This window comes from Lampetra fluviatilis, chromosome 25 (genome assembly GCF_964198595.1).
Source record: "Lampetra fluviatilis chromosome 25, kcLamFluv1.1, whole genome shotgun sequence".
NCBI classification, from domain to species: Eukaryota; Metazoa; Chordata; class Hyperoartia; order Petromyzontiformes; family Petromyzontidae; genus Lampetra; species Lampetra fluviatilis.
Window position 1 is genome coordinate 10,106,305 of NC_136299.1, and position 25,419 is coordinate 10,131,723.

The 25,419-nt window shown below is 47.3% G+C and overlaps 1 protein-coding gene across 4 annotated transcripts in view; it reads right to left on the minus strand.

Moving 5' to 3' along the window:
* Nucleotides 1–24,135, minus strand: part of HIF1A (hypoxia inducible factor 1 subunit alpha) — a 42,184-nt gene extending 18,049 nt beyond the window's left edge. For 2 of the 4 annotated variants that reach the window (XM_078868240.1, XM_078868239.1), the window contains exons 1-2: nt 23,999–24,135; nt 4,268–4,461 (exon numbers count right to left, since the gene is read on the minus strand). In XM_078868240.1, the coding sequence (XP_078724366.1) occupies nt 4,268–4,461; nt 23,999–24,024 (220 nt within the window). In that variant the 5' untranslated portion in view covers nt 24,025–24,135. The remainder of the gene's footprint in view (nt 1–4,267; nt 4,462–23,998) is intronic. The other 2 variants (XM_078868241.1, XM_078868242.1) reach the window with 2 other exon arrangements.
* Between the last annotated feature and the right edge of the window lie 1,284 nt (nt 24,136–25,419).

Consider the following 25,419-nt stretch of genomic DNA (forward strand, 5'->3'; position numbering starts at 1 on the left):
AGGGGGGGGGCAAAGTGACCCAGAAGTCAGAGTACAGAATCTGGCACCACTAAGATCTTGGATTGGATTATAAACTGGGTTCTAAAGTCTTGCAAGTTTGTGTGTCAGCCCAGTCACCACGTTCAATCGGATTGTGCACCTAATTTGGCCAAATTCGAGCTCTGAGAATGAAAAATATCGGCTTTCATGCCACAAACATTACTCGCAAATGGTAGAGCGGGTGGGGAAGTGCTGCTCACTGCTTTGTGTCGAGCAGAGAGGTATTCTCTAACAGGAAGAGGGCTGCACTGCTCAGTGAGAAAAAAGATGAATGATTGACCTTACAATGCAACCATCCGGACAAAACTGCGGGAAAAGGACAACAACATATACCCACAAGGGCAGACGCACAGGGCAACGGCAATGAACTTACAACGGTTTAATGCCACAATGTCATATGTAACTGTCATCTGTAGCTGGGTGGATTTGAGAAAGTTCTTAACCATAGAGTTTTACTGATTTCTTTTTTTGGTTGCCTTGTTAAAAGCTCTGCAATCCAAAGTGCAGAGGGCAATGAACATTTACAGCATCTCAGGTGACAGAGCATCATCTCTTAATGTTTGCTCTGATGGGGTTCAGGTTCAAATGAGCTGCCCTGAGAAGGCCTGCTCACATGTGGAGTCATGCATTTTGGGACAGTATGTTAACTACCCCACCTGGTATACATGAGGTCATGGGTATGATCCAGACCCTCACGCCTATTTATTTGAAGTTTGAATGTTTATCCCCGTGGTCGTGTGGATTTTTCTCCGGGTCTTCAGGTTTATTCCCTCCACATTTAGAAACGTGCACTTAAAATAGTATTTGGCTGATATAAATTTCCACATAAGCCACTTCGTTGAGCTATCATATGTGGCCAGGTCGCTTCTGTAAGAGCTATATAAGTTCAGTGGGCCATACTTGGTAAGATAAAAAAAGTTTAGTTTTAGTTTGACGAGGGGTAAATTAATATAGAATCTCTTTCCTTGGTCCAGTTGGGATTCTGAGTCTGTTTTATATGAAAAATTATGTTTTAACACTCATCTATTTGCACTGGCTTTCCCCGTAAGGAAAGATTTTAAAAGCAATTCTTAATCATTGGCTTTTCCTTTTGTCCGATTGGATTGCTGTGCAATTATTATGATTAATAATTATTATTCGTTTTCATCATAGTGTGTTCTTCATTTCATTAGTATTTTGAGTGTAGTGTCATTGATATTGTTATTATCAGCTTTCTATTTCGCCTACATTTTATCTATACTTGTGAGTGTAGTTACAATTTATTTACGTACAGCGCTTTGAGATATTTCGATCGGAAAGGCGCTGTATAAAATAGAGCTCATCATTAAGGGTTTGGGTTAAAGTTAAGAAACATTTATTCGTTTAAGCAAGTGAGAGAACTTAAGAAGACCAGGATAGTCTCATTTGCAAGAGTGTCAGCTTCCGGGATAAACATGCAACAATTAATCAACGCACACACTGAAATGAAGCTCAAGATCCATGCATCCAATTGTGCATTGAATAATCTATTATTTATCGCTGACGCAAACTATAGGCGGTGTTTTTCTTTAGATGAATGAAACTAGAGACAGACTGTACGCGACAAAGCGCGTGCAAAGGACAGGGCGACGACAACAGCCGCCAGTTAGCCACTAAGTGGCGGTGATGTCACCAGGGCGCTTGTGCCATGATAGGCGTGCATGTTGAGGCCACATGAAGTGTGGAAGAAGGCTTGCGACTTGCAAGGGGGTCAGAGGACAGTACCTGGTGTTACAAGTTGACCGAGATGACTGGCAAATGGGACAGCACAAGCCAGATAACAAAGCAAAGCAAAGCATCCGATCCTAAAATTCAAATCATGCCCAGAAATGATCACCATCTATTGTAAATGGGCCGCCTGGTACAGTTGCCCGCGCTATTTCTGAGCAGGCCCTACACCCTGCCTAGGATCCGACGATGCCGAGGTCGGGCTCCACATGGGCACAGTGGCGCTGACCACTCCACTGCTTGCTTGCCATTGCGTCTAAATGGAGCGATTGTAATGAGCCATCCTTCAATGGAATCCTGACCATGAATTGTGGCAATTCATCTACTTTCTTCGGGTTACTCATCGTACAAATCTATGCCAGGAAGCACGCAACGTAATCCAGCAACGTGGAGATCGTGTTGGCAAACCACTCCGCGATGGAGCCCGTCACTCGAGTGAGAATTCTTACAGCACCACGCAAATGCAGCCTGGATCCACAGTTTGGAGTGGCTCCCATCCAGGATAACACGCAGCTGAATAACCAACATTAATTCCATCATTCAGCGGCTGCCCACCCCATTTATGAACAGATCCTTCCCTGCCCACCATCCGCTGGCGCCCAGGCTCGGGATCCAAGTGGGCACAAGAGGCATTTGCTCGCCATTGCGTATAAAAAAGGGGAGCGATTGAAACTTGCGATTCCGTGGACAGTGAGTCACCGCTGTTACCGCGGCTTGAGCGGCACAGCAGCCACAAGCCGGTCTGTATCTGTGGGCAAGGTGCCGACCACGGTGAATGTGCTCAAAAGCAACAAAACTCATCTCCACCGGCTCCTGGCAAACCGCTTTCATGGTGTCAAATATTTATTTCTACTGACATAGACGTCATCAGATCATCTTCTATCGGCCAGCATGAAGCCACGTCTCACGGGTCCTGTGATGCAACAATCCACCAGATAACCGCTTGAATACGAGCGGGGAAAAAAAGTAATGGTCGACAAGGAATGAAACGCGTCTGAAAGGAGGAGACTGAGCGATTAAATCAGCTCGAGCAAAGGTGCCAGGTGGATTATTACGTGATCGGCTCGTGAGAGGTGGTGACGGCTTGGGGAGGCCTTCATCCAGCAGTGGATTGACCATGGCTGATGATGAAAATTAAGAGGTTTATGTATATATGGACGAATTGTGAATGCACTCCTGGATGAGGGCCTCCCCATGTCGTGCGGGTGGAAAAGTTACAGTGCAGGAATATTGTAAAACAAATATAAAACCCAGACTTAAAGCGTTCGTGACTGCAGGAATTCATATTCTTTGGGTCTTTCGGTAAAGCCACGGAGATAGAAAAAATAATAGAAATATCACGACGTTTCGATCGCAACACAAGCAATCGTCTTCTTCTTTTTTCACCCGAAGACGATTGCTTGTGGCTGCGATCGAAACGTCGTGATATTGTTTTATTTTTTCTATCTACGTGGCTTTACCTGAAGGACCCAAAGAATAAAAATATAAAACCCATTGGAAAGTGAAATGCTGTCTGTCGAGAATACTTTGACATGACTCACTGGCGGGAAAATGACTGCCGGAGAAAAGTAACATATAAATATACAAGTTAAATACTGAGAAACCGATCATAGAGGCCAGCAGTGTGCACGCAAGCAGCATCACGGTGTCCAAAGCAAACGATTTCCAGAACACGGAGCGGGGTGCCGAGCGAGGGAACGGACTGCGCGCCTACTCTGTTTCCAGATTTTGCAAGTTAGCCACACGCACTCCTCTCGTGTCACCGTGACTCTTCGCTACCTCCACCGGCACCGGCAGCAGCACCATCATCATCACCTCGATCACCACAACCTCCAACACTACACTACCAATTAAAACAGCACCACCAGCTGAAGCACAGGTGGTAGCAGCACCACCACCATGACCACCACCAGCATCGCCACCACCTCTCTGCAACCAGCATCACCACTTTCACCACCACCCTCATTCAACCACCACGATTTTCACATTAAAGCACTGGAATGCTCTTCCTTCCTATATTAGGAAGCCACTGGAGCTATGCACCTTTAAAACCAGATTGAAAACTAATTTATTTAGAACTGCTTTTGTGTTTAGTTTGTTGTCCTTCCCCGCACCTCCGATTAGCACCGTTAGCTACGTACGGCGCGAAAGAAGTTGAACATAGTTTAACACATAGGCTTTCGCGACCAATATTATCCACCATAAAGGTTTTACGGTTAGATCGCATAAATATGCAGGCAAATAGTAAGATTTGTCACGTAAACAAAACGTGCCAACTATTTACTTGGGTGTGCTGGAGAGTAAACTCACAACATTTACAAATGGAGTACGATATTTCGCTGGTGATTACAACCAGCTTCATCAGGCGAATTTCCAGAATTGTGAGGAAGTCCTCAACACGCAGACACAATCAACGGCCGGAAGAGCGTGGTGGGGGTGGGGTAGGGGCGGGGTCGGAGGTCACGGCGGCACCGTCTCTCACCGTTGTGCAACAGTTTGCGCATGCGCAGGTAGCTGATGGCGAGCCGCATGATGGAGGCCTTGTCGAGGTGCGAGGTGACGCTGTGGGGGAGAGGCAGCTCGTTGGCGAGCTCGTAGAACACCTCCGTCTCGTTGCTGCGCCGACATCGCGCAGCGTCGCGAGATTTCTCCTTCCGCCGCTCAGAGTTCACCCTGCTTGGGAGGGATAAGGTGGGCGGTGGAAGGGGGGGTGGGCGTGTGGGTCGGAAGGTGGAGGAGGAAAAAGGTCGTTTTTAAAATAGAGTCGCGATTACGAGCGTCTGCGACTGGTCACGCGTGGCTCTGATCGGACGGGATCCGTCGCGCGTGTGGTGTGTCCCAACCAAAGTAAAGCTCCGTTCAGTGCAAGGGGTGCGCCCGGCAAAAGGTAATTCTCCTATCACGAGTACCAAGTCAGAAATAAGTTTGCATAACTTGGTTTTTATTTCAAATGAAACTCGAATCGCTGACTCAATGTATGAAATATAGAAACATTCATATTTATTATAATCAAATGAATAACATGCTTTTGTTATTTAAAAAAACATTGTTGGGAATGGGGGCGTTGAATGGAAACTGCCCCTTTTCCCACCCCTGGGCTTGCGGGTGTATCTCTGATAAATGTATCGTCACCAGTACCGACACGTTTAACACGACAATTTCTGGGTTTCCAATTTTCACATTTGTTCCTATTGAAGTGCTGTACATTCGTCTTAAAAAGGTGTTCTTTGGCAAGTCCATTTAACGAATAAAAATGCAAACGTCCTTTCAAAAACGTATCCTCCTCTGGAACGGGATAACAATATAGACGTTTTTTTATGAATGCGTTGAATAAATGCATTTTCACATTCAGACCACTGCTGGTTTAACTCTCCTTTGTCGACCAACGCCGTGCAAGACCGGTTTACTGCCGGCTGTCGTGGGGCCACGAGGCATGATTAGCAGAGGATGGTGCAGACAAACCCACTTGTTGTTCTGCAATTCCACGCACCGGCACCCATGCTTCCCGCACTCTCCAACCAGCTCTGGCCGGTGTGGCGAACTATGGTCAAACAAAGCCGTCGTGGGGGGGGGGGGGGGCCCTCATCCAGCAGTGGATTGACATGCAACTCCTGTGACCGCGGCGGTTTGTAATTATAAGCCCAGGGCGTCACCGCGTGAAGCTGGTGCGGTGTGGCAGAGCACCTTGGTAACGCGCGTGGTGGTGCAGTGCAAACGAGGAGTGCCATGGGGGGGGGGAGTGGATGGGCGGCCAGTGGCCAAGCCTGTGTTTGTCAAAACAATGCGTACTAAATAACTGTGGAAAACTCAACACGTGAATGTATCCGGGGTGAATTCCAAACGACAGTGGTGGCCCGGGTTTCTGACCCTCCAAACAACTACCGCCACACACAGTTGCAAGGAAACAAAAAGAAAAACACCGTCGAGAACTGCAAACTCACCCCGCAGCAGCCAGATTCTTATCACTGTGGCCAGATAACAATGTCGAGCACGGAGAACAGATCAAACAGATTGTGCTGTAATGGTGTCTCAGCCTTATTGCAGATTCCATTCTTGCACAGCCAAAAACGATTAGAGATGAGGACACTGGACTTGCAATCCAGTTCACCAGTTCGATTCGATTATCCCGGGGGTGTGGCAGTTGAAACAACGCTGCAAGTTTATTACAACTCTCTGCCTCTGTCCACCCACCAACATTAAGAGCTTCTTATTAACATTAAGAGCTAGTTTATCGGCGGGTCTCGTACGCTGGGGTAAAGTGCGAGTACGACCAATTTTTCCAAGACATCCTCTGGAGGGGTTCTCTAAAGCTGCCTCTCAGAGAAGCCCTTCTGCTAGCAGCGGCATGAGTAAGTATTGTCAGGGTAGCGACTTTGAGATTTTTTTTTATTAAACAGCAAACAGAGCCTTGAAAAAAATGAGGTTATTAGCACGGTTGGCTATACATATGGTGCGCGAAAGTAGTTCAACATACATACATTATCGAGACACACGGAATGCCAATCAGCTGCCTGAATATCGCATAAAATACAACCAAGTACAAACAACAATAATCCTACTATGGGTTTAACGACGCATACATTTCAATTGATTTAAAAATCGATTCTTACACTCACTATATATGCGTCAAATCGTGCGTGTGAAGCATATGTCTTCAGACCATTTATGTCGTACGTAATTAGCATTGTGTGACCCCTGTAGCCGCAAGAGGCACGAGCTTTAACCCGACGCTGTCGAGATGTTACCTCGTTGGCCAGGTATACAGGAGCTTGTGGGTTTGATCCTGACTGACACCTGCTGTATGCTGTATATTTGGAGTTTGCGCGTCTCTCTCCCCGTGGTCGTGGATTTTTCTCCGGGTCCTCTGGTTTTTCCCTCCACATTTAGAATCAACGTCACGCGTTCAGAGTATTTGGCTGCTATCAATTTCCACGCGATAATAAGCCACTTCGTTGAGCTGTCCCTTTGTGATAACCAGGTCACTTCTACAAAAAAATGCTATAGCTCAGTTGGCCTTACCTGGTAAAAGAAAAAGTTTTTTTATAGTTGAGTAAAAAACAAATCTATTTTACAGTCGAAGTGACTGCAAATCGTGAGAATTCAGCGAATCGATGAAGAGGCCCGAATCATCTCTAGTTAGTTCATGTGACCCTCAAGCAACAACAAGGTGCCAACAACAACCCACCACCATCATGTAAAAAAAGACAATTCTAGAGTTGAATCTTGACCCCAGAATCGGGCCAATTCATCAATTCAGACGCACGAAATCATCACGGGCTAATTGATCACCGCGTCTGAGTGGAAACTAGACATGGGAAACCACATAGGCAAGCTTGCGTTTTTGCACAATCCTCTGAAATGTTTTCACCTTATATATTTACTTAACGCACCCCTCTTTATTATATATAATGTTATAAACCCTTCCAACCAACCCAGCCAGGGCTGCAGCAGCAACAGCCGGCGAGCGAGCAGCAAGGGGGGGTGTGTCTCGCCACCGCAAGGGAGATACAAGGTCACGTTAAGGTCGCGCCGCTTACAGTGAAGCCCATCTCGCTTTTTTTCTCCCTTTCGCGGCACAGGAAGTGGTGGAAATGTCACAAAGCCCCCTCGTGAGCAACACTAGTGACGCACGCGTTTGTGGTAACAGACACGCACACAATCGTGTGTCTGTGCGCGCGAGGGAGCCGTCGTGCAGTTGGCGGCACGCTGCGCGAGAAACACGGCGACCCGAGTTCGATCCCAGTTAACGGCCAACACCAGTGACGATTATCTGAACCGGTCCTGGGTCTCCCCCCCCCTAGGGCGACTCATTCTTAAATTAGGACTGTGCCCGCTGCAATGTGTAAACATGGCCACTGGGGCGACTAAGGTGGCCCGGGCGTGTTTCTGGCCACACCACTTCATCTGCCGTGCCGGCCTTCATAGGTGCCTGCTAACAGCACTTGCCCCAAAACAGTCTGTTAAAGCTATGAGGGTGATAGTTACTGCCCGACTTTGCTGATGCAACTCAGCATGTCGAAACCGGTTCAGAGTTTGTTTGCCTAAACAAAATACTGATGGGTAACTTTGGTCTGGAAAGCCAATAGGTCCGACAGGCCATATTGTTTCCGATCCGCCCCTACTGGACATCAGTGAAAAAGAGCTTTATAGATCATCGGATTGCTTATGTACTGATATATTGATTCTGCTTATTTATTCATGGACAGTGAGAGTTCCGTTAATGAGATATGCTTGTACCCACAATACTCTATAGCAACGCACTCCGAACCCAGGTTATATGGGTTGGATTCCCAGCCATGGCTGACATGAGAGTGGTGGTGGTGGAATGTAGGGTGTGTATACGGTGCGGAGGAGTTTGTGTGCGTGGTCAGTTTAAGTAGATTAATTATGTTTTGTTAATCCAGGTGAGAACTTGAGAGACAAGGATAAACTCCTTTGCAAGCGTGAACTCGTTTGCGCGTGTATTTAGCTCGCCCACTGCTCTGCAATTTCGGTGACCTGGGTTCAATTCATGGCCAGAAGATCAAGTGTCATTATCCGTTCCGTTCCTGGGCCTTCACCAAGTCGAATTAGCCTTAAATGAATATCTGGTTTCAGCCACACCATCCGTCCGTGCCGCCACGCGAGGCCTTAAGAAGTGCTCGCTAACAGTACTTTGCCCAACTGTCTGATAAGAGCTATATGGGGGATATTTATATTTTGTGCGCGTTTGTGAGTGGTGGCTTAGTGGTTAGCGTACTGCGCTAGGAACCCAGCCATCGATGTTCCTGGCCTGAGCTTGTGATTTTTTGAAGTGATCCTGAGCCCTCACCGAGTTCAAAATGAGCCTTAAATGAGTACCTGGTGCGGTGTGCAACCAGCACGAGAAAGACAAAGGTGGCCGGGCTGGTTTCTGGCCAAACCACACCTCTGTGCACTGTGTCAAGCTTAATAGGAGCTCATTAAGAGCGCATGCCCCAACCACCTCGTAAAGGTTACGTTTGTATGTTGAACATCTTTCGCGCCATACGTAGCCAACCGTGGCTACACGGAGGTGCGGGAAAGTAGCCAAACTGCGACACTTGTTATCCGGGGAGGGGATCTCTGCAAACAAATTGACACACGTGCACGTCTGGTCTGACAGGTAGCCCATGCAGATCCAGAAATGGCCGTGTCCGTCAGGGGTCAACAGAGCCAGCATCGCGTAGGTCCCGTGCATGTACTTTGGCAGCAGCTCACACGAGATTAAATTAAACTACGTTCTCAAGTGCAGAGCTTGATGGGTCTCAGCCGAGTTCCCTCCCGATGGAATTTGTTTTTTTTCTCATGAAATGAAAAAATCTTATTAAGTAAGACAAAAAGGTGATTGTTTTTAATGCTAATATATATTCATGGCACTTTATCAATCAATTACTGGACAAGGGCCTCCACACACAAGTGCCGGTCATATGGGGTTATGCGAGCACATTTCACGGCGGTGGTCGGTGCGGATCGGTGCAGGCAGAGAGCAGAGACGTGGGAGAATGGATGTCAGGGCGGTCCCCACTTTGACGACGTTAAGACCGTCGGTGTGGTCTTGGCATGGAGTACGGTTTATACGGTGCACTGTGTTCTCTATCACCCATTACGTGAAGCGCACACAAAAATAAGTCGGTAAAAATATTGTACCCTGGTTGAATTTTAACCTTACTTACCAGAGTTGCCCTGACAGTGTACACGCGCACAGCTTCCGAAAGGTGTGCGAGCCTTACACAGCTACACACATCAGTTCACACTACTGAGCCCCGTCTGCAGTGGTTAGTTCACTACACTCTGAACCCGGTTGACCCCAGTTCAAATGCCGGCCACAGCCAACATTAGCAGAGGCTGATAACCGAACCAGTTACAGTTCAGACCTCTTCATCAACACGCACCGACCAACGGAGCAATGTGTGGTCAAACAACCCCCAAGAATGACAAGGTGTGGAGTAAGCGTTCATTCTCTCGTGGCTTGACAAAGGGGATGTAAAGAATAGAAATCACGTGAACCAGAACTTGCTTGTACACCTTACATATGAACGAGGGTGTAACCGAGATTTAAAAGATACAAGCCCCTGGCAGGCAGATGAGGTAATGGGATATTAAGGCGATGGCGCGTGGGGTGCGAATGCAGGGCATCCAGCAATACCCAACCTTTCTGGAGATTTGACAAATTATGATGATCCCATTCAATAATCAATTGTAGTTGTTTTGTTCTTGTTACGCTTTCCAACCGAGATTCCAAGTGTCAATGCGCACCAGCGCTGTCCATCTGGTCTGCCTGAAACAGGTTGGGACGCACTAGTTCTCGTAAAGGATGAGCCAAGACGGAACGAATCCTTTGCGAAAAGCTGTGTTTTTCGATTAGGCAAAGTGCCCCCTCTAGAAAAGCGGCCAAACTGATCAAAGGAGGCTGCCAAAAAACACAGCACAGAAAAAAAACCGGGAGTAAAAACTATTCGCCCTGCTGGCCAAGGCAATGACGTCAAACGTCACACGTGCCACAGTAACCTTCAGCGTTTGCCTCGATGTTGTTCTCAAGTCACGTCTGTTGTCTGTCTCCAGCATTCTTTCTCCGTTGCTTGCTCGGCTGTCATTGCTTCTATTGTCCTAAAAGGATGCACTCGCGTGCAACCTGCATGCATCGTAGACGCTGGTGGTGCTGCAGCGTGCATCACTAGTGTAAGCATTGATATCAAATTGAATAATAGTTGCATTGCAAGACACAAGCAAAACATAGTTATGCTTAAAAAAAACACGTTTGCCTCCCTTCACCCGCGGCGCTGTTTGACCCGATAACCACGTCTAGAATGTTCTTAACTAAAGCAACCTCACGAGCTCTGATCTTCCATTGTCACTTAACAAGCTCCAATTTTAATGCATATACAAATGAGAGGTGGGGCGAGTGTTGGCGTAGTGGACCAAGCGCTGCACTATGAACCTGGCGACATAAGTTTGATTCTGGTCGCCGTCCCCCGATCACCGCCTCCCGCCCTCTCCTTCACCAACCCACAGACCAGCTCGCTAAGTATGGTCAAACAACCCCCACGATTGTCGAGGTAGCCATTATCCAGAAGTGGATTGAAAATGCTGCAAATTAATGACATTCCGGATTAATCTCAAGGCACTTTTGCTCGAAGGGTCCTGCATCGTAAGCCATGTCAAGCGAGTTCAGCGAAGGCATTCTATAAATATAAATACGATTAGGACGCCTTTAAATTATATAAACGAGTATGCTGCACACGGAAGAAACCTGCAGCGCCTGGAGAAAACTCACGGCCACAACGGGGTATGGCAAAGCACAAAACAACCCTATTAATTTCACCAGACCAAATCGCTCTCTTAAAAATAATCACAAATCTACATCCCCCACCACCACCGCTACCTGCCCACCCGCACAGTCCGTGTTATTGTCCCAAGCGAATGAGCCTTGGCAATAAACCCCAAGCGTGTGTCACTTCCTGCTAAAGACGACATCTCCCTTTTAACCCCAGGCAGGATGCGCAGTATTATTGTGTCTCGCACGCACCTACCAAACAGAGCCACAACTGCCAAGGTTACTGGGCACCCCCCCCCACCCCACTGAAACCAGTGTCCCTCGGGCTGAAGGGCCACAATCCGAACACCGCCCCCACACCGCTGTCCACGACTACCGACAAAACACGAAGGAAACGGGCTTTAATTGAAGCTTCGTGACTTGCGTAGAAGCGGCCAGCGTGGAGAGGTAACGTGAGCGCACCTCCGATTTCCCGCACACCTCCGACTGGCACGGCTGGCTACGTACGTGCGGTGCGAAGGAAGTTCATACAACTGACAAGGCTGGCTTGCACCCGAAGCGATAAACACGCGACCCATCACCGCTAATCCCCCCTTTTGCTGTGGCACGGCTAACATCAGTGGTGAGCGATATCCGAACAGATAGGGGAGGACCGACCACCCACCCAACTTCTCCAACGTGCAGTGACCAGCGTGGTGAAACATGATCAAACGAACGCCCCCCTAACCCCCCATGACTGACGTGGTATGGGGAGACCTCCATCCAGCACTAGATTGACAAAGGGCCGTACACATTATATATTTTTTATTATTATTCTTAATCCTCCACAGCAGCGTATAATGAGTTTTTTTGTGTGATGAATGTGTAACTTTGTTTTGGCGCCATGGCCCCATGCGCAGTGGCAATGAAACCAGTGCTCTCTCTAACCTTGGCCTCAAAAGACCTTGACAGTGAAAAATATATACATACACACACACACAAACCAAGGCGAACACCAGTGGTGAGTGATATCTGAACCGGTCCTGACCAGAGTAGCAATGTATGGTAAAACAACCGCCTTGACTGACATGTAGCGGAGAGGACTTCATACATACAGCAGTGGATTGGTAAAGAGCTGTTTATTATATTACACAAATAATAAGTATAACCCGTAAAAACAAAGTTTTTCACTATAAATCCTTTATATGCGTGGCAGCGAACTTATTATAAAGGATTTAAAAATATATTTGCCTGTGGAGGACGCGGGGATCGATCCCGCGACCTTTGGCATGGGAAGCGAGGGCGCTACCAACTGCGCTACTCCGCCACGGCCTGTGGAGGGGTTACGCTCTGGGCTCTTACACTGTGACGTTCAGCCAAAGCCATGAATGAGTTCTATTTGAATATATGTAAAATAAAAACATTTTGCCTAAAAAGTGTAAAATTTTGGGAATTTTTCACGAACATTAATTGTCTCGCACAACGAGTCTGTGTGGAAAATGTCAGCTCGATTGGATCACGGGAAGTGAGTTAAAAAACGACCGAAAGATTTGCACGGTCGTAAGCACGCAAGCAAGCAAGCACGCGAACTTAATATAAAGGATTTAAAAAGATCCCCCGTGTAGCCTTTGAACTGTTTTGGAAAGTAAGTGCTGTGTGAGAGCACTATTTGAAGCCGGAACGGCAGTCGAGGGAGTGGTGTTGCCAACACCGCGAACGGCTGCCTCCCTCTTCCCAGTGCGGTTGTTTACACAGCTACTCAATTTTAAGGCCGAGTCGACCTAGTGCAGGGCCCGCTCCAATTCTGATAACTCGCCGCCAATGTTAGGCAAGGTTGGGTATAGAACCAAAATCTCTGGGTTCGTAGCGCAGCGCGCTAAACAATGCACTACCGCTCCCCACGCTACACGCACACACACATGGTTAACACCAGCGAAAAGAGATAACAGAAACCAGTGCTGGGGCTACACCACTTCACCAACCCGCACTGACCAGCGTGGTGAAGGATGGTCAAACAACCCCATTGACCTGGGGAGGCATTCGTCCAGAATTACATTATATCCAGACACACACACAGGGCTGGGACGGTGCTCACGTTGGCATGGCCAATAAATCCAGCCGTAAGTGGCGTGGTGGCAGTCGTGACCACATTTGACCGTGCAGTCGGGGGGGGGGGGGCACAGGCGTTTAAAATCGCATGGTCACGCCACCGTGGCTCACTGCCACCTTCGTATCCCCACCTCTAGACCCCTACCCACCCACGCCGTGCCAACAGCTCTGCGCTATCCTCGTGCCAGATGACTGACAGCCCGGTCAGGTTCGCTGGAATTTGCTCAACAGGCAGAGTCACTTGTCAGAACAGGGAGTGAGTGGAAATATTTTTCGGGGGTGGCTAACACATTTTTGGGGGGGGCGCATGGGAAGTGGTGACCTTGTACTCTATCCAATTTGGACATTAATAATCTACGTAGATTTGTTTACAGGTTCTCGGATAGCCACAGTTTGCCAGATTTAGGGAACGACCAAATGAACACCAGCGTTCCAAATCGCATCGGGACCTTGAAAGCCAAGCGAGGTTTTAACTTGTTAGTATTTGGACAGGTGACCAAGAAACTCCCACTGAAGACTCAGCGAGGCATTCCAGGGTAGAATAACTGAAAGCTCCCAGCACATTGAGCGAAAACGTCGCTCGTATTTCATGCCGAACAACATGGGGAAATAACTCGCAGACAAATCCCGAGTGCTAAACCGGCACAATTATTATTTGAGGCTAACCAAGTCCGAATAAGAAGTGAACAAACCACTCCACCAATGCAGAGAAGAGCGAATGATGAACAATGCAAACGAGGCAGGTTGAGACAAAACAAAAAACAGGAATCACTTCTTTAAATCGTCGAGCGATCCTATGTCACGACGCGAGTCGTCCCACCATTGCCGTGGCGGGAGGGAGCAGTGAATTGTGAAGGGCAATACTTGGCCCGGCCAGTGTGGGGTTTTTGTTGCTGCCGTTTGGTTTTTCGAGAGGGAGACGCCCCCCCCTCCAACTGTTGACTGAGGCAGGCGGGTGACAATGGAGAGAGAGGAGTGCGACTTGGCGGGGGATATGTTTGTCCGTGACTCGAAGACAATGCGTGAACAAAGGTCAGTTGTAAATGTTTGAGTACATCATTGTTGCACTGAATTTCATTACTGGTCTGGAGGAGTTTTTTTGTTTTGGTTTTTGGCCGACACGTAAATGGAATCGTGTCAAGTGCAAAGTTATGAATGCTAAAAGCCCCTGGACGTTATCTTAAAAATATAATATTGGACCAGGTACAACCCTTAAAGAGGCATAGAGTCTCAAAAGACCATGATATTATATATCTTTCATTCATTTAAATAATGCAGAACAAATGTCGGAGTTCACATGACCAAATAAAAGTTGGCAAATTCAGCACAATACAAATAATGTCGAAATGGAAAAACGAGACTTGTTAATTAAATTATAATGAAATTAAAACCACATTTCATGACACCCATTCGTCGCTGCAGGATGTTGAGCCAAATATGCCACGCGAATTTCAATCCCAGCCACTGTCAAAACGCCAAATGGATAAAGGCCAACTCATGCTGCGTAGGTCAGTTGCTTTTTTGCCAAACTTAACCACGCTGGTCAGTGCGTTTTTTTCTTCAAACTTAATTTAAAAGTGCATAGCTCCAGGGATTTCCTAATATCAGGAAGAGCGTTCCAAAAAATACATAGGATGGAAGAGCATTGGTGAAGGGGTGAGAGAGGCCAAGGACTGGTTCTAATATCACTCGCTAAGGCAGTTATCCATGACCAGGAATTGAACTGGGGACGTCAGATTCAGAGCACGGGGCGCCAACGCTCCATCCGCCACCGCATGCATTAGCAGATCCACACGTCTAATTTTAGCACCAATCAGCCAACACGATGGACCAGCCAACATCATAGACCTCCGCCAGTTTGCGTACCGCCAAGCACTTAAAAAAAAAGCATTTGTTTGTGTCCACAATGGGAAACATTTTAGGTAACTGGCGATGCCTTCAGGCACCGCTGCAGTGCTGGTATAAAATTACAGTAGCGCCAGCTGCCATCCACTCTCTCTTCTCCATCACCATCACGGCCATTATTGTTTTCTCTTCTCCCAAATGTATGAAGTCGCTCGCCATAATAAATGATCAAGCTGGCCCCCCGCCACCACTGCCATAACAGTTGGGAGCTTTTTATAAAGTGAACTTGGGAGGGAATGGTCAAGTTGCTATGTAAACAAACCCACTTGACTTCACTGAAATGACCTTGCCAAAGGTCTTTGCTATTTCGAATTCTATCGCCATGCACAGCAAATTTGAGTTACGGTGAAAAGCCTCTTTTTCGCGCCAATATTGTGCGATGCTATTTGAAGATCAAATTAACCGTGCATTTTGCTCCTCTGAAGGCGTGTGCAGGTGCTCAGAGAGGGTGAATTTTTCAGCACTGCCGAGTTACTCAGCCTGCCAAACAAATGAGAAATAAATCGGGTAAATTGTCACCACTGTCAGGTTGCTCTCGCTACACTCGAGCATAGATAGTTGAACATATATGTACCCACTTCAGGAGGTACTTATCCCCAAATTATCCCTTATCAGCGACTGGGCCCGGACAAAAGGGTGAATGATGGACTGTCGATTGGCCCAAATATGAGCAGAATTTGTTGGTTACAACTTCCAGATAATTCCTCATATACACACATAAGTGAGTAAATGTACTGGTAACTGGATACACAATGCACATAACAGGGGGGGAGAGGGGGGCATTGGTGAAGTTGGCGGTGCAGATAAAAAGAAGAGTTGACGGTGGGAAAGACGAGAGAGGCCATTTTATTTTATAAGAGGGCGATTTGATTCGTCGCATTTATTCCAAACGGCTTTGTTAGCCACCTACATTCACGGGAAGAGCCATCTGTGCAGGCGGAGAGCGTGAGCCGTTTATAAAATGAACGCGCTTGGATGTTTACAGACTTATTCGCGAACCGGGGCAACGCTGAGGCTTACCAATCACGCGCGGATCAGCGGATCAGCTCGTAATGCGCCTGACTTTCTAAATATAAAACAATAGGGGTGCTGAGGGTGTGAAAGCGTGGACCCAATTAAACCTAGCGTGAGCTGTGCAACTCGACAATTCTTTGCCTACTTTAACTGTGTTGGTTTAACGAGCAATAGAAAATAAAACGGTGAAAACCGCAGGGGTGACATTTGCCAGACGATGAGAAGTCAGAATTAGATGGAAGGGGCACGTGTTGAAAAGAGACAAATAAGATGCAACGAGGAGGACTATGGAAATTGCCAGCCGTGCAGGGCATGAGGAGGAGAGACCGAGGGTGAGATGGAAGAATGTGGTGGAACGTGATGCCGAAGATTGTGAATGCGAGTAGATAAGAGGCAAATAATAGAACAGAGAAAGAAGACTGAGACTATGTGAGCAGCTGACCTTATGCGAGTCTGTGGGTCTCTGTGCAAGCCTATGATTTGTAAGTGAATGCATCTCTATTTAAGGATAGTAGAGGTAATTCGAGGATCGCAGAATATAAGTACATGGACTATCATCTGAGCAGCCAACCCCATGCAATAATGGACCACGTAGCTTATGAGAGGAAAAAGGGGCAATCCACCCGCTCATCACAGGTATGACGTGGCATGGGTTCAATGTTTCCACAAAAATAACTTTCGAATTTTTCGGGCTGGGCGACACTGCGGCAGAAAAGTGTCATTAAAAGGGGTCGCACAAAATGACGGCTGCTTCACAATCTGTCAACGGCATCGATCCGACGTGCAATATCGTTTGAAACAAGGTGGAAATTTATAAATGATCCTGACCTTTGTATCCACTTCTACAGCTGCAACGGTCGGATAATTCTGCTGCTGTTATCCTCATCACCACCAACCATCATCTATTCGCTGCTGGATGAAGGCCTCCCCCTTGCCATCATCAGCCACGATCTATCCACTGCTGATGGCAATGGTGTGCAGATGCCTCCCCAGGTCATCATCAGCCCGCAAGCTCTCGCAATGCAAGTCCACCCCCACTTCTGCACACGAGTTGATCGGATCGCTCCACCTCTGCATTCATTGGAAGTTAAATTATATAGCTTGTAAAGATCAATACCGGTTCTCAAGCTCAACATACACGCAATGAATGGTGCTTGTAAAAAATATATTTTCATTTGTATATTCTCTACCGAGGTTTCATTCGCATATGCACCAGGGCCCGTGCCAACCATTCTACGCCACTGGGTGCCCTAGTAAAACAGCATGGCTCATACACAGTCAGACGAAGGCTACACAGGGGTTCAGCGTTAATTACAGAGGCTCATGGAACCGGACTACGACTCCGTACGTCCAGTGCAATAGCGTTGCTTGAGTGTGCAGGGGGTGTGGCAATTGCAGGTAGCCCCAGGCTAGAGGTTAAATTGGACATGGTGGGGCAGCGGGATAGGGTCCCATTTCATACACCAGGGCCCATGCCCACCACTCTACGCCACCGGGATTCAGAGCGTGCTCGTCAAGTTCTGAATCCATCCGAAATGTCACCTCATGCCCAGCCTTCCTAAACATAACGGACATGTCAACGAGTTAATTTTTATTTTTAGCCCTGCTAAAAAAAGCCTGTTATTATTATTTCATTACCGCCCTCATCACCATTATTATGACTGTGTTCTTATTACATATTCAATGTATTTTTTTTGTCAATCCAATGCTGGATGAGGGCCTCCCCCCCCCCCCCATCATGTCCATGCGGATTGTGGGGCGGTTATTTGGACCATACATCACCATGATGGTCGCTGCAGGTTGGTGAAGGTGGGGGAGCATATATATGCCATTGGGGCTACAATGGTAAAGTATGGTCAAACAACCCCCATGACTGACAGACACGAGGAAAAATTAATCCAGCATTGTTATTGATCATTACCTTATCAATGAAGAGGAGGTGTTTGACTAACGTTGCCTAATATTCGGAACTGCCCAGCTACAGGTTTGCAGCTGGATGTGAAATAAGCCCGGCGAATGGTTGTGAGAATTTTAAGCGTTTCTGGCAGGACCCATAGCGTAAGAAATTTGTGTGTCCTCATGGCAGCGAGGTATCTGTCAATTTATGAGCTTAGTACTTATTTGGACTGAAACCATAGACTGCGGTCGGCGTATAGAGAAAGGAAGCCTGTAATTATGTGTCCCCTTCGATGAATTGTCACAATGTAAGGTCACATTCCATTCAAGATTTAATTCCCTTTCACTGCAATAAACGTAGCATCTCCAGTGGCTACAGGGAACACATGAATGTGTTACGTGCAACAAACACGAGTTAAAACATTGATCCAAAGACAAGTGATTTGAAGTGCAAGTCGTGAGCATAGGAATAAAAAAAATTGATGAATCAATGCAGCATTAACGCGGCTGGTAAAGTGTAACACTGATGTCACCACAGTAATTAAAAATGTGAAACAAAGAAGAAATATTTACTTTTACTTCCTCAATGAAGGATTTAAAAAAAAAATTAGACGTAATAATATCCGATTATTACCAACATGCAGTGCGTGTTTGGCTCAAACCAGAGCCATCGCCACACCAAGTGGGGCTCTCTGAGGACTGTGGAAAGATGGAGCTTAGAGAGTGATGCAGAGGGAGACCGATATAGACATAGCGGGACAGACACACAGACAAATAGACAGCGGTAACAAGGACAGAGACACAGATGGAAAAACATGGGAAGAGACACAGTGAGCAAGAGAGAAACATAATACTGGTAGGAACCTCCTGGTTACACCAGCCCACAGGGGATTGTGTCCGTCCGTCGTGTAGGGAGGGGCTGGGTGGGGAGGGGTGGGGCTGGGTGGGGAGGGGCTGGTCACCTCGTGGTGCCCTTATAAAACTCAACGTTTAACCTACTCACGCCAGCTTGTGCCCACCCTCACAGTCGGCCATATTTGCGGAATACACCACGCCGCCGTTGACCTTGGCCATTGACCGAGCACCTCAACGTTCCTACCAGCTCCCTCCGCAGGAATGTGTTAAACAAACACATAGGGAAATGGAGAGGAATGAAGGGAGACAGTCAGACTAACATGGAAACAACCAGAGAGAGATGAGACACACACAGAGGGAGACGTTCTTTTAAACGTAACAGACAAAAAGAGAGACGGACAGAGACCGAGAGGACACAGATTCAAAGAGAGTTGTGGGAGGGAGTCTCTAGGGAAGTTGAAGTGTGTTTTAATTGGGTACCAGACCAAATCTGACTCCATCAAGGCACAAACTGACCATTTACCAGAATTACACGTGGCTCCAAATTTCAGAGTAAAACTGCTAAATCCCAACTACATCATGACAAAATCATTTGGCTTAGTCACTCCACATTTTGCACTCGTGTGACGACTGGAAAGTTAGCTCTTAAATTAGGTTACACCACAAACTAATTATCCAGGGATATAATGTGATGCAGCCCACCGCTTTTGCTAATTACAGTGTGCATGTATGTATGCAGGTATCCATAAAGCTATCAGCCATTACTAAGGAATGATAATTAGACAGCCAAGGAATGGAACGTCCCGCAATCAGAACGTGTGCAGGTGCTAAGCGGATTGTTGCATGCAGAATCAAGACAGGTGGTACCACGACAATTCGGAATAAACATTGAGCAAAATATTTTTTGTGAGAAAAAAAACCCACTTAGACGTGGTGGCTCAGTGGTCAGAGTGCCTAGCTTGGCACCACTGAGATCCTTGGTTCAAAACCAAGTGATTCAACTGGGTTCTCAGAGTGTAGTGGAGTTTATGATCTCATACCGGCTATCAATGTCTGCGCACAAAAAAAATCACTTTTATTTGGTTGCGCACATAATTTGGCTGCATTTCCAGCTCCAACAATTAAAAGGATCCATTGGACGGAGGTATCTCCACTGATATCTGCTTCCGAGGGCTGTTTCTCTGAACACCCAAGATTGCACTCCTCTGAGAGATTTGAATGGATATTTCGTCTCATATGAGACCAATGGAAACCTATCATGCCATGACAGCAAGAGCAAAATTTACATAAAAATTTACGTTAAAGTACATTGACTTAAAGCTTTCGTGACTGCAGGAATTCATATTCGTTGGGTCTTTTGGTAAAGTCACGTAGATAGAAAAACAATAATAAAAATACAAAATATCACGACGTTTCGATCGCAACACAAGCAATCGTCATCAGATGAAAAAGTATCGCGGGAGAGCTGCTGAGTGTTGCGATCGAAACGTCGTGATATTTTTATTATTGTTTTTCTATCTACGTGGCTTTACCGAAAGACCCAAAGAATATTAAAGTACATTGGAAAAAAAACACGTTCCTTCGGAGTGGGCAGGTAGGAACTTGGTTGGACAGCGCTTTCGTGCACGACAGACAAATATGCACGACAGACAAATAATCCCCGGTGGGCAATGTGGAACCTGTTGTTCCTACCTGTATAACCATCTAGCCATAATTACACCACACAGACCCCCTGGTTAGCTTCATGTGTATATTGTACGAGTTCATTAAGCCTGTCTTCTCCAGGGAAAAGTTTAAATGAAATATAATTAACCTGATACGATTTTTTTTTATCTACCATCAGACACTACTCCAAAAAGATGTATTTTACCGCAAAAAAAACACAAATTATTGACTACTTGATTAAATTTCCTATATTTAAATACCTACTCATCGGAAACCGCTCGATTTAAAGAATCAGTTCCTTTTTTTATTCGAAAGAACAAAAATGAATGAACTTAATACTCTAGGAGAGGAAGCTCCTATCTTTTATTACCGGTATTCAGATTTCAACATCATAAAATGCGTATTTGTTTCGTTCTAATAAGAAATATCTCATAAACAATAACAGATAGAACAATGGTTCTCGCTTTAATTTTATTTACTGTTTAAGGCTCTATCAAACGAAAATAAACCGCAATCTAATATTTTGAACATTTTCTGAATGACGCCAGGCACAAAAACGTTTATGGGGCACTTAAAATCGAAATGTCAGCTTTCTAACTGGTCGGGAGGTACCCTAGAGGTTTTTGAGACAGACAGATTAAGGTCTTTATTCATACAGACGATAGCTAATTTGCTCCCAAAGTAAAACAGCATCATGACAACTGCATCTGTCAGACGTGTACCAGAATAATTCGAGAAAATCCAAACACTACATTCATTCAATTATTTACTGCAGCCCAGTACATTAATTAACTATTCTGACCAAATTGAATAGTAACAAGACAATCAATCGTTAACCTATGTTGACTGATAGACAACATTAATGACTGATTTTCATGCCTAATCTACCCTCGGACCGTTTGGTCTCAACGGGCTCTTAATATTTTGATTTAAAGCTTTCGTGACTGCAGGGATTCATATTCTTGGTTCTTTCTATAATTTTATTATTTTATTGTTTCCCTTCTACGTGACTTTAACGAAAGAACCAAGAATGTGGGCTCTTAATAATCGAAAATAATGCCAAGCTCATTCTCAGTCAACCGCCGAATAAAGGCCACCCCCCGCACGCCATGTATATGCCACGGTACCCGATTTATACATTTCCCAGGTAAGAAGACAATAATATAAAGACAAAGATCCCAGTTTAGAGACACGTACCAAAGTGAACGAGCGCTGTTTGCGAGCACCTATTGAAACTCTTAGGTTTTTTCGGTAAAGTCACGTAGGTAAAACATTTTTAATGATAGAAATAATAATAAATGAAAATAAATCAATTGATTTATGATAGAAATAAAATAATAATAAATGAAAAGAAATCAATTGATTTTTCTTATAATTGATTTATTTTCATTTATGATTTTATTTCTATCATTATTTATATATTTTTTTATAAATAAATCAATTGAGCAATTGTCATATATTATTATTTTATTTATATAAGTACTTTTTATTATTTTATTTCCATTTATTATTATTTTATTTCTATCATTATTTTAATTTTTTACCTATGTGATTTTACCGAAAAAACCTAAGAGTATGAATCCTTGCAGTCACGAAAGCTTCAAATCTACAATTAACACCTATTGAAGCCAGCACGGTGCGCGATGGGGTGAAGCCACACAAAAACCCATCCGTCTTTGTTTCCCTTACTGTTGTTTAACACACAATCGAGGCCCAAATCAAAGCTTTTGGAGCGGCTAGGACTGACTGAGGCCATCACCACCGGTCACTCATCTCGATCCTGGCCGGGAATCTAACTCGAGTCAGTCCAGCTTCATGGCGCACTACGGGACCCACATTACAGCACCACCGCTCCACCTTTACACACACACACATTCTATTAATAATAACAACAACAATAAACAGCCGGTTGTGTATCCACTGACGGATGAATGTTGTCGATCATCGGGGTTGTTTGACCACACAAAACCACGCTGGCCAATGCGGGGTTTGTGACGGTGATGGTGGCCTTCGATCACGATCGATTCAGAAATCACTCGCTCACTCTTAACCGTGACCGGGAATCGGGATCATATTGTTGGTGTTGCTTGCCACTACTAACCTGTGTACACACACGCACACGTGGACTGTGGTGGGACTGCGAGCTATGGATGATACACTGCGTGGAGGGGCAACATTCCTGCAACCGCTTCCTCACACGCCACTTGCCAGCAAACCAGAAGGGCCCTCTGGGAGGAGAGTATTTGGCCTACTTTTCCAACGTCTGCCACGGCTGTATTGTGGAGCGGTGCGAGTGACCCACACACTTTTATTCCGCCAGAGAAGCCACCTGCCCAATCGATCGCCTGCACGCGTGCCCCACGTACAGATAACGAGGCAGGTGGGGGTGGGAATTGACGAATAAATGTGGATTTTATATCAACTGCCGCGCCTGGAGATAAACTCGAGGCTGCGGCCTCTCACGTGCCCATCACACACCACCACCAACAACAACAACCAGTGGCAACAACAACAGCAGCACCACCACGCACTGTACAGTACAAAATGGCGACGCGTTTGTTAGGCAACTCTTGACAGAGGGGGGGACGGGAGATCTTCTCCATCGTTCCTCTCCGATAACTATCGATCCCTTCCCCCCCCCCACCGACACCACCACCCCCCCTGGACTTTAACACATCGCAGATTCGACCCGCGACCGAGGCGCCGCGTTAAATCGCACAACTTTTGAGGGTAAATTCGTCGGGCCCCCCTTTCTTCACATTTCCTCCCCGTGGGCGGCTCGGGCGAGTGGTGGGCGAGTGGTGGGAGACCCCCCCCCCCATCCAACCCCCCCCCCATCCGACCCCCTTATCCGACCACCCCCCCCACCAGACCCCCCCCCCACCCCCGACCCCCACTCGACCCCCCCCCCCCACATCCGACCCCCCACCCGACCACCCCCCCCACCAGACCCCCCCCCACCCCCGACCCCCACTCGACCCCCCCCCCACATCCGACCCGACCACCCCCCCCCACCAGACCCCCCCCCCACCCCCGACCCCCACTCGACCCCCCCCCCCCCACATCCGACCCCCCACCCGACCACCCCCCCACCAGACCCCCCCCCACCCCGATCCCCACTCGACCCCCCCCCACCGGACGCGCCACACCGCCAAAGCGACAGCCAAAAAACTCTCTCAACGAATCGACGTTCAACATGCGCGAGAAAGGGGGGCAGGGGGGGGGGAGCCGTTTCCGATTGACGTTCGCGCTGCGAGCTCGTAGTTCCCCTCGCCGCATCCAACAAACTCCGCGGGGGGGGGGGGGTGACGGTCTCCGGCCCTCGACGAGGCGGCCGGGCTAACCACTTCCAGCAGAAGCCCCCCCCCCCGGGGGGAGCCGCTCCCCCACGACTCGTCGGGCCGCGGCGGCTGCTTCCCCGCGTTAAAGTTCGACTCTGGCTGAGGTGGGGGGGGGGGCGCCGCCCGCCTCCTCCTCAAGCCACCGCGACGTCGTCGTCGTCAGCCGGGCCCTCACCTCTTTTTCTCTTTATCCGCCGACATCGCCGGGAAGACGCGAGGCGCACAAAAGGCTGCGGGAGCGACAACGCTGCTGGCGAGGCTTTGACGAGTGGCGTGGAGGGGGGGTGGAAGGGCTGCTCGCGCGTAATGACGTCACTGCGTGCGCGGTGACATCACGTCGGTTTACGACGTGTGGGTTGCGCGATGACGTCACGCGCAAGGCGTCGCGTCGTTGCCGACATTACGTTGCGCGCGATGACGTCACGCGCACGGCGGCGCGTCGTTGCCGACATTACGTTGCGCGCGATGACGTCACGCGCAAGGTGTTCGCGTTCCCGATTTTACTTTGCGCGCCATGACGTCACGTGCAAGGTGTCGCGTCGTTCCCGACACTACCTTGCGCGCGATGACGTCACGCGCAAGGTGTCCGCGTTCCCGATTTTACTTTGCGCGCGATGACGTCACGTGCAAGGCGTCGCGTCGTTGCCCACATTACGTTGTGTGCGATGACGTCACGCGCAAGGTGTTCGCGTTCCCGATTTTACTTTGCGCGCGATGACGTCACGTACAAGTCGTCGCGTGGCTTACGAAGAAACCCCTGTGCGTAATGACGTCAAGAACAACAAGGGTCCGGAGGTGACGTCACGCGTGTGCGGTCTCGTTTATTTATTTATCAAAAGCAGGCGAGGCTAATGACGTCACCCGGAATCTGTTTCACATTTCTCCCACGTCAGCAACTTCTGATGCAACGCGATAACTATCATGCAGATCAACATCCAGAATAGCAATCGTAGATCATTCGACGACAAAAACAACAACAGCACTCGCTTTCGTCAATAATATTGGCTTAAAAGCAAGTTATGGACATTTTGCATGACACGTAGGGCTTGCGGATATTGACAGAGTAGGAGAATTAGATTTGCCCAAAATGTTTTCCTGACTACATGTCAATGTCAATGTTAGTCACCAAATGCTGCAGCAGACATTTGAGTTATTTTGTCGATTGTGCATCACTGCCAACGCATCAGCAGCAGCAGCAGCATCGCCAAACACAAACATGGGCAATAACTGATCGTGAACGCATGACAATTGTGTTGACAAAGGGGCCGTCCATAAATGACGTCACGCGATTTTGGACGATTTTTGAACCCCCCCCTCTCTCTCGTCACACGGCGGTCACAAAAAGTCAGACCCCCCCCCCCTCAAATATGACGTCACAAAGCTCTGCCCCCCCCCCCCCAAAACCATATTTCCATTTTGAAAATAAAACGTGCTTCAAATCGCTTTAAACTATTGTCATTGTAGTGCGTATTTAATGTGGCGCTGCACTCTGATGTTGTAGGAGAAAACATTTATTAAAAAGTCTATTTAATTAAGTAGAACGTGTTGTCTATATTTATTTAAAGTTGCACATTTTGATGTGACGTCACATTTCTC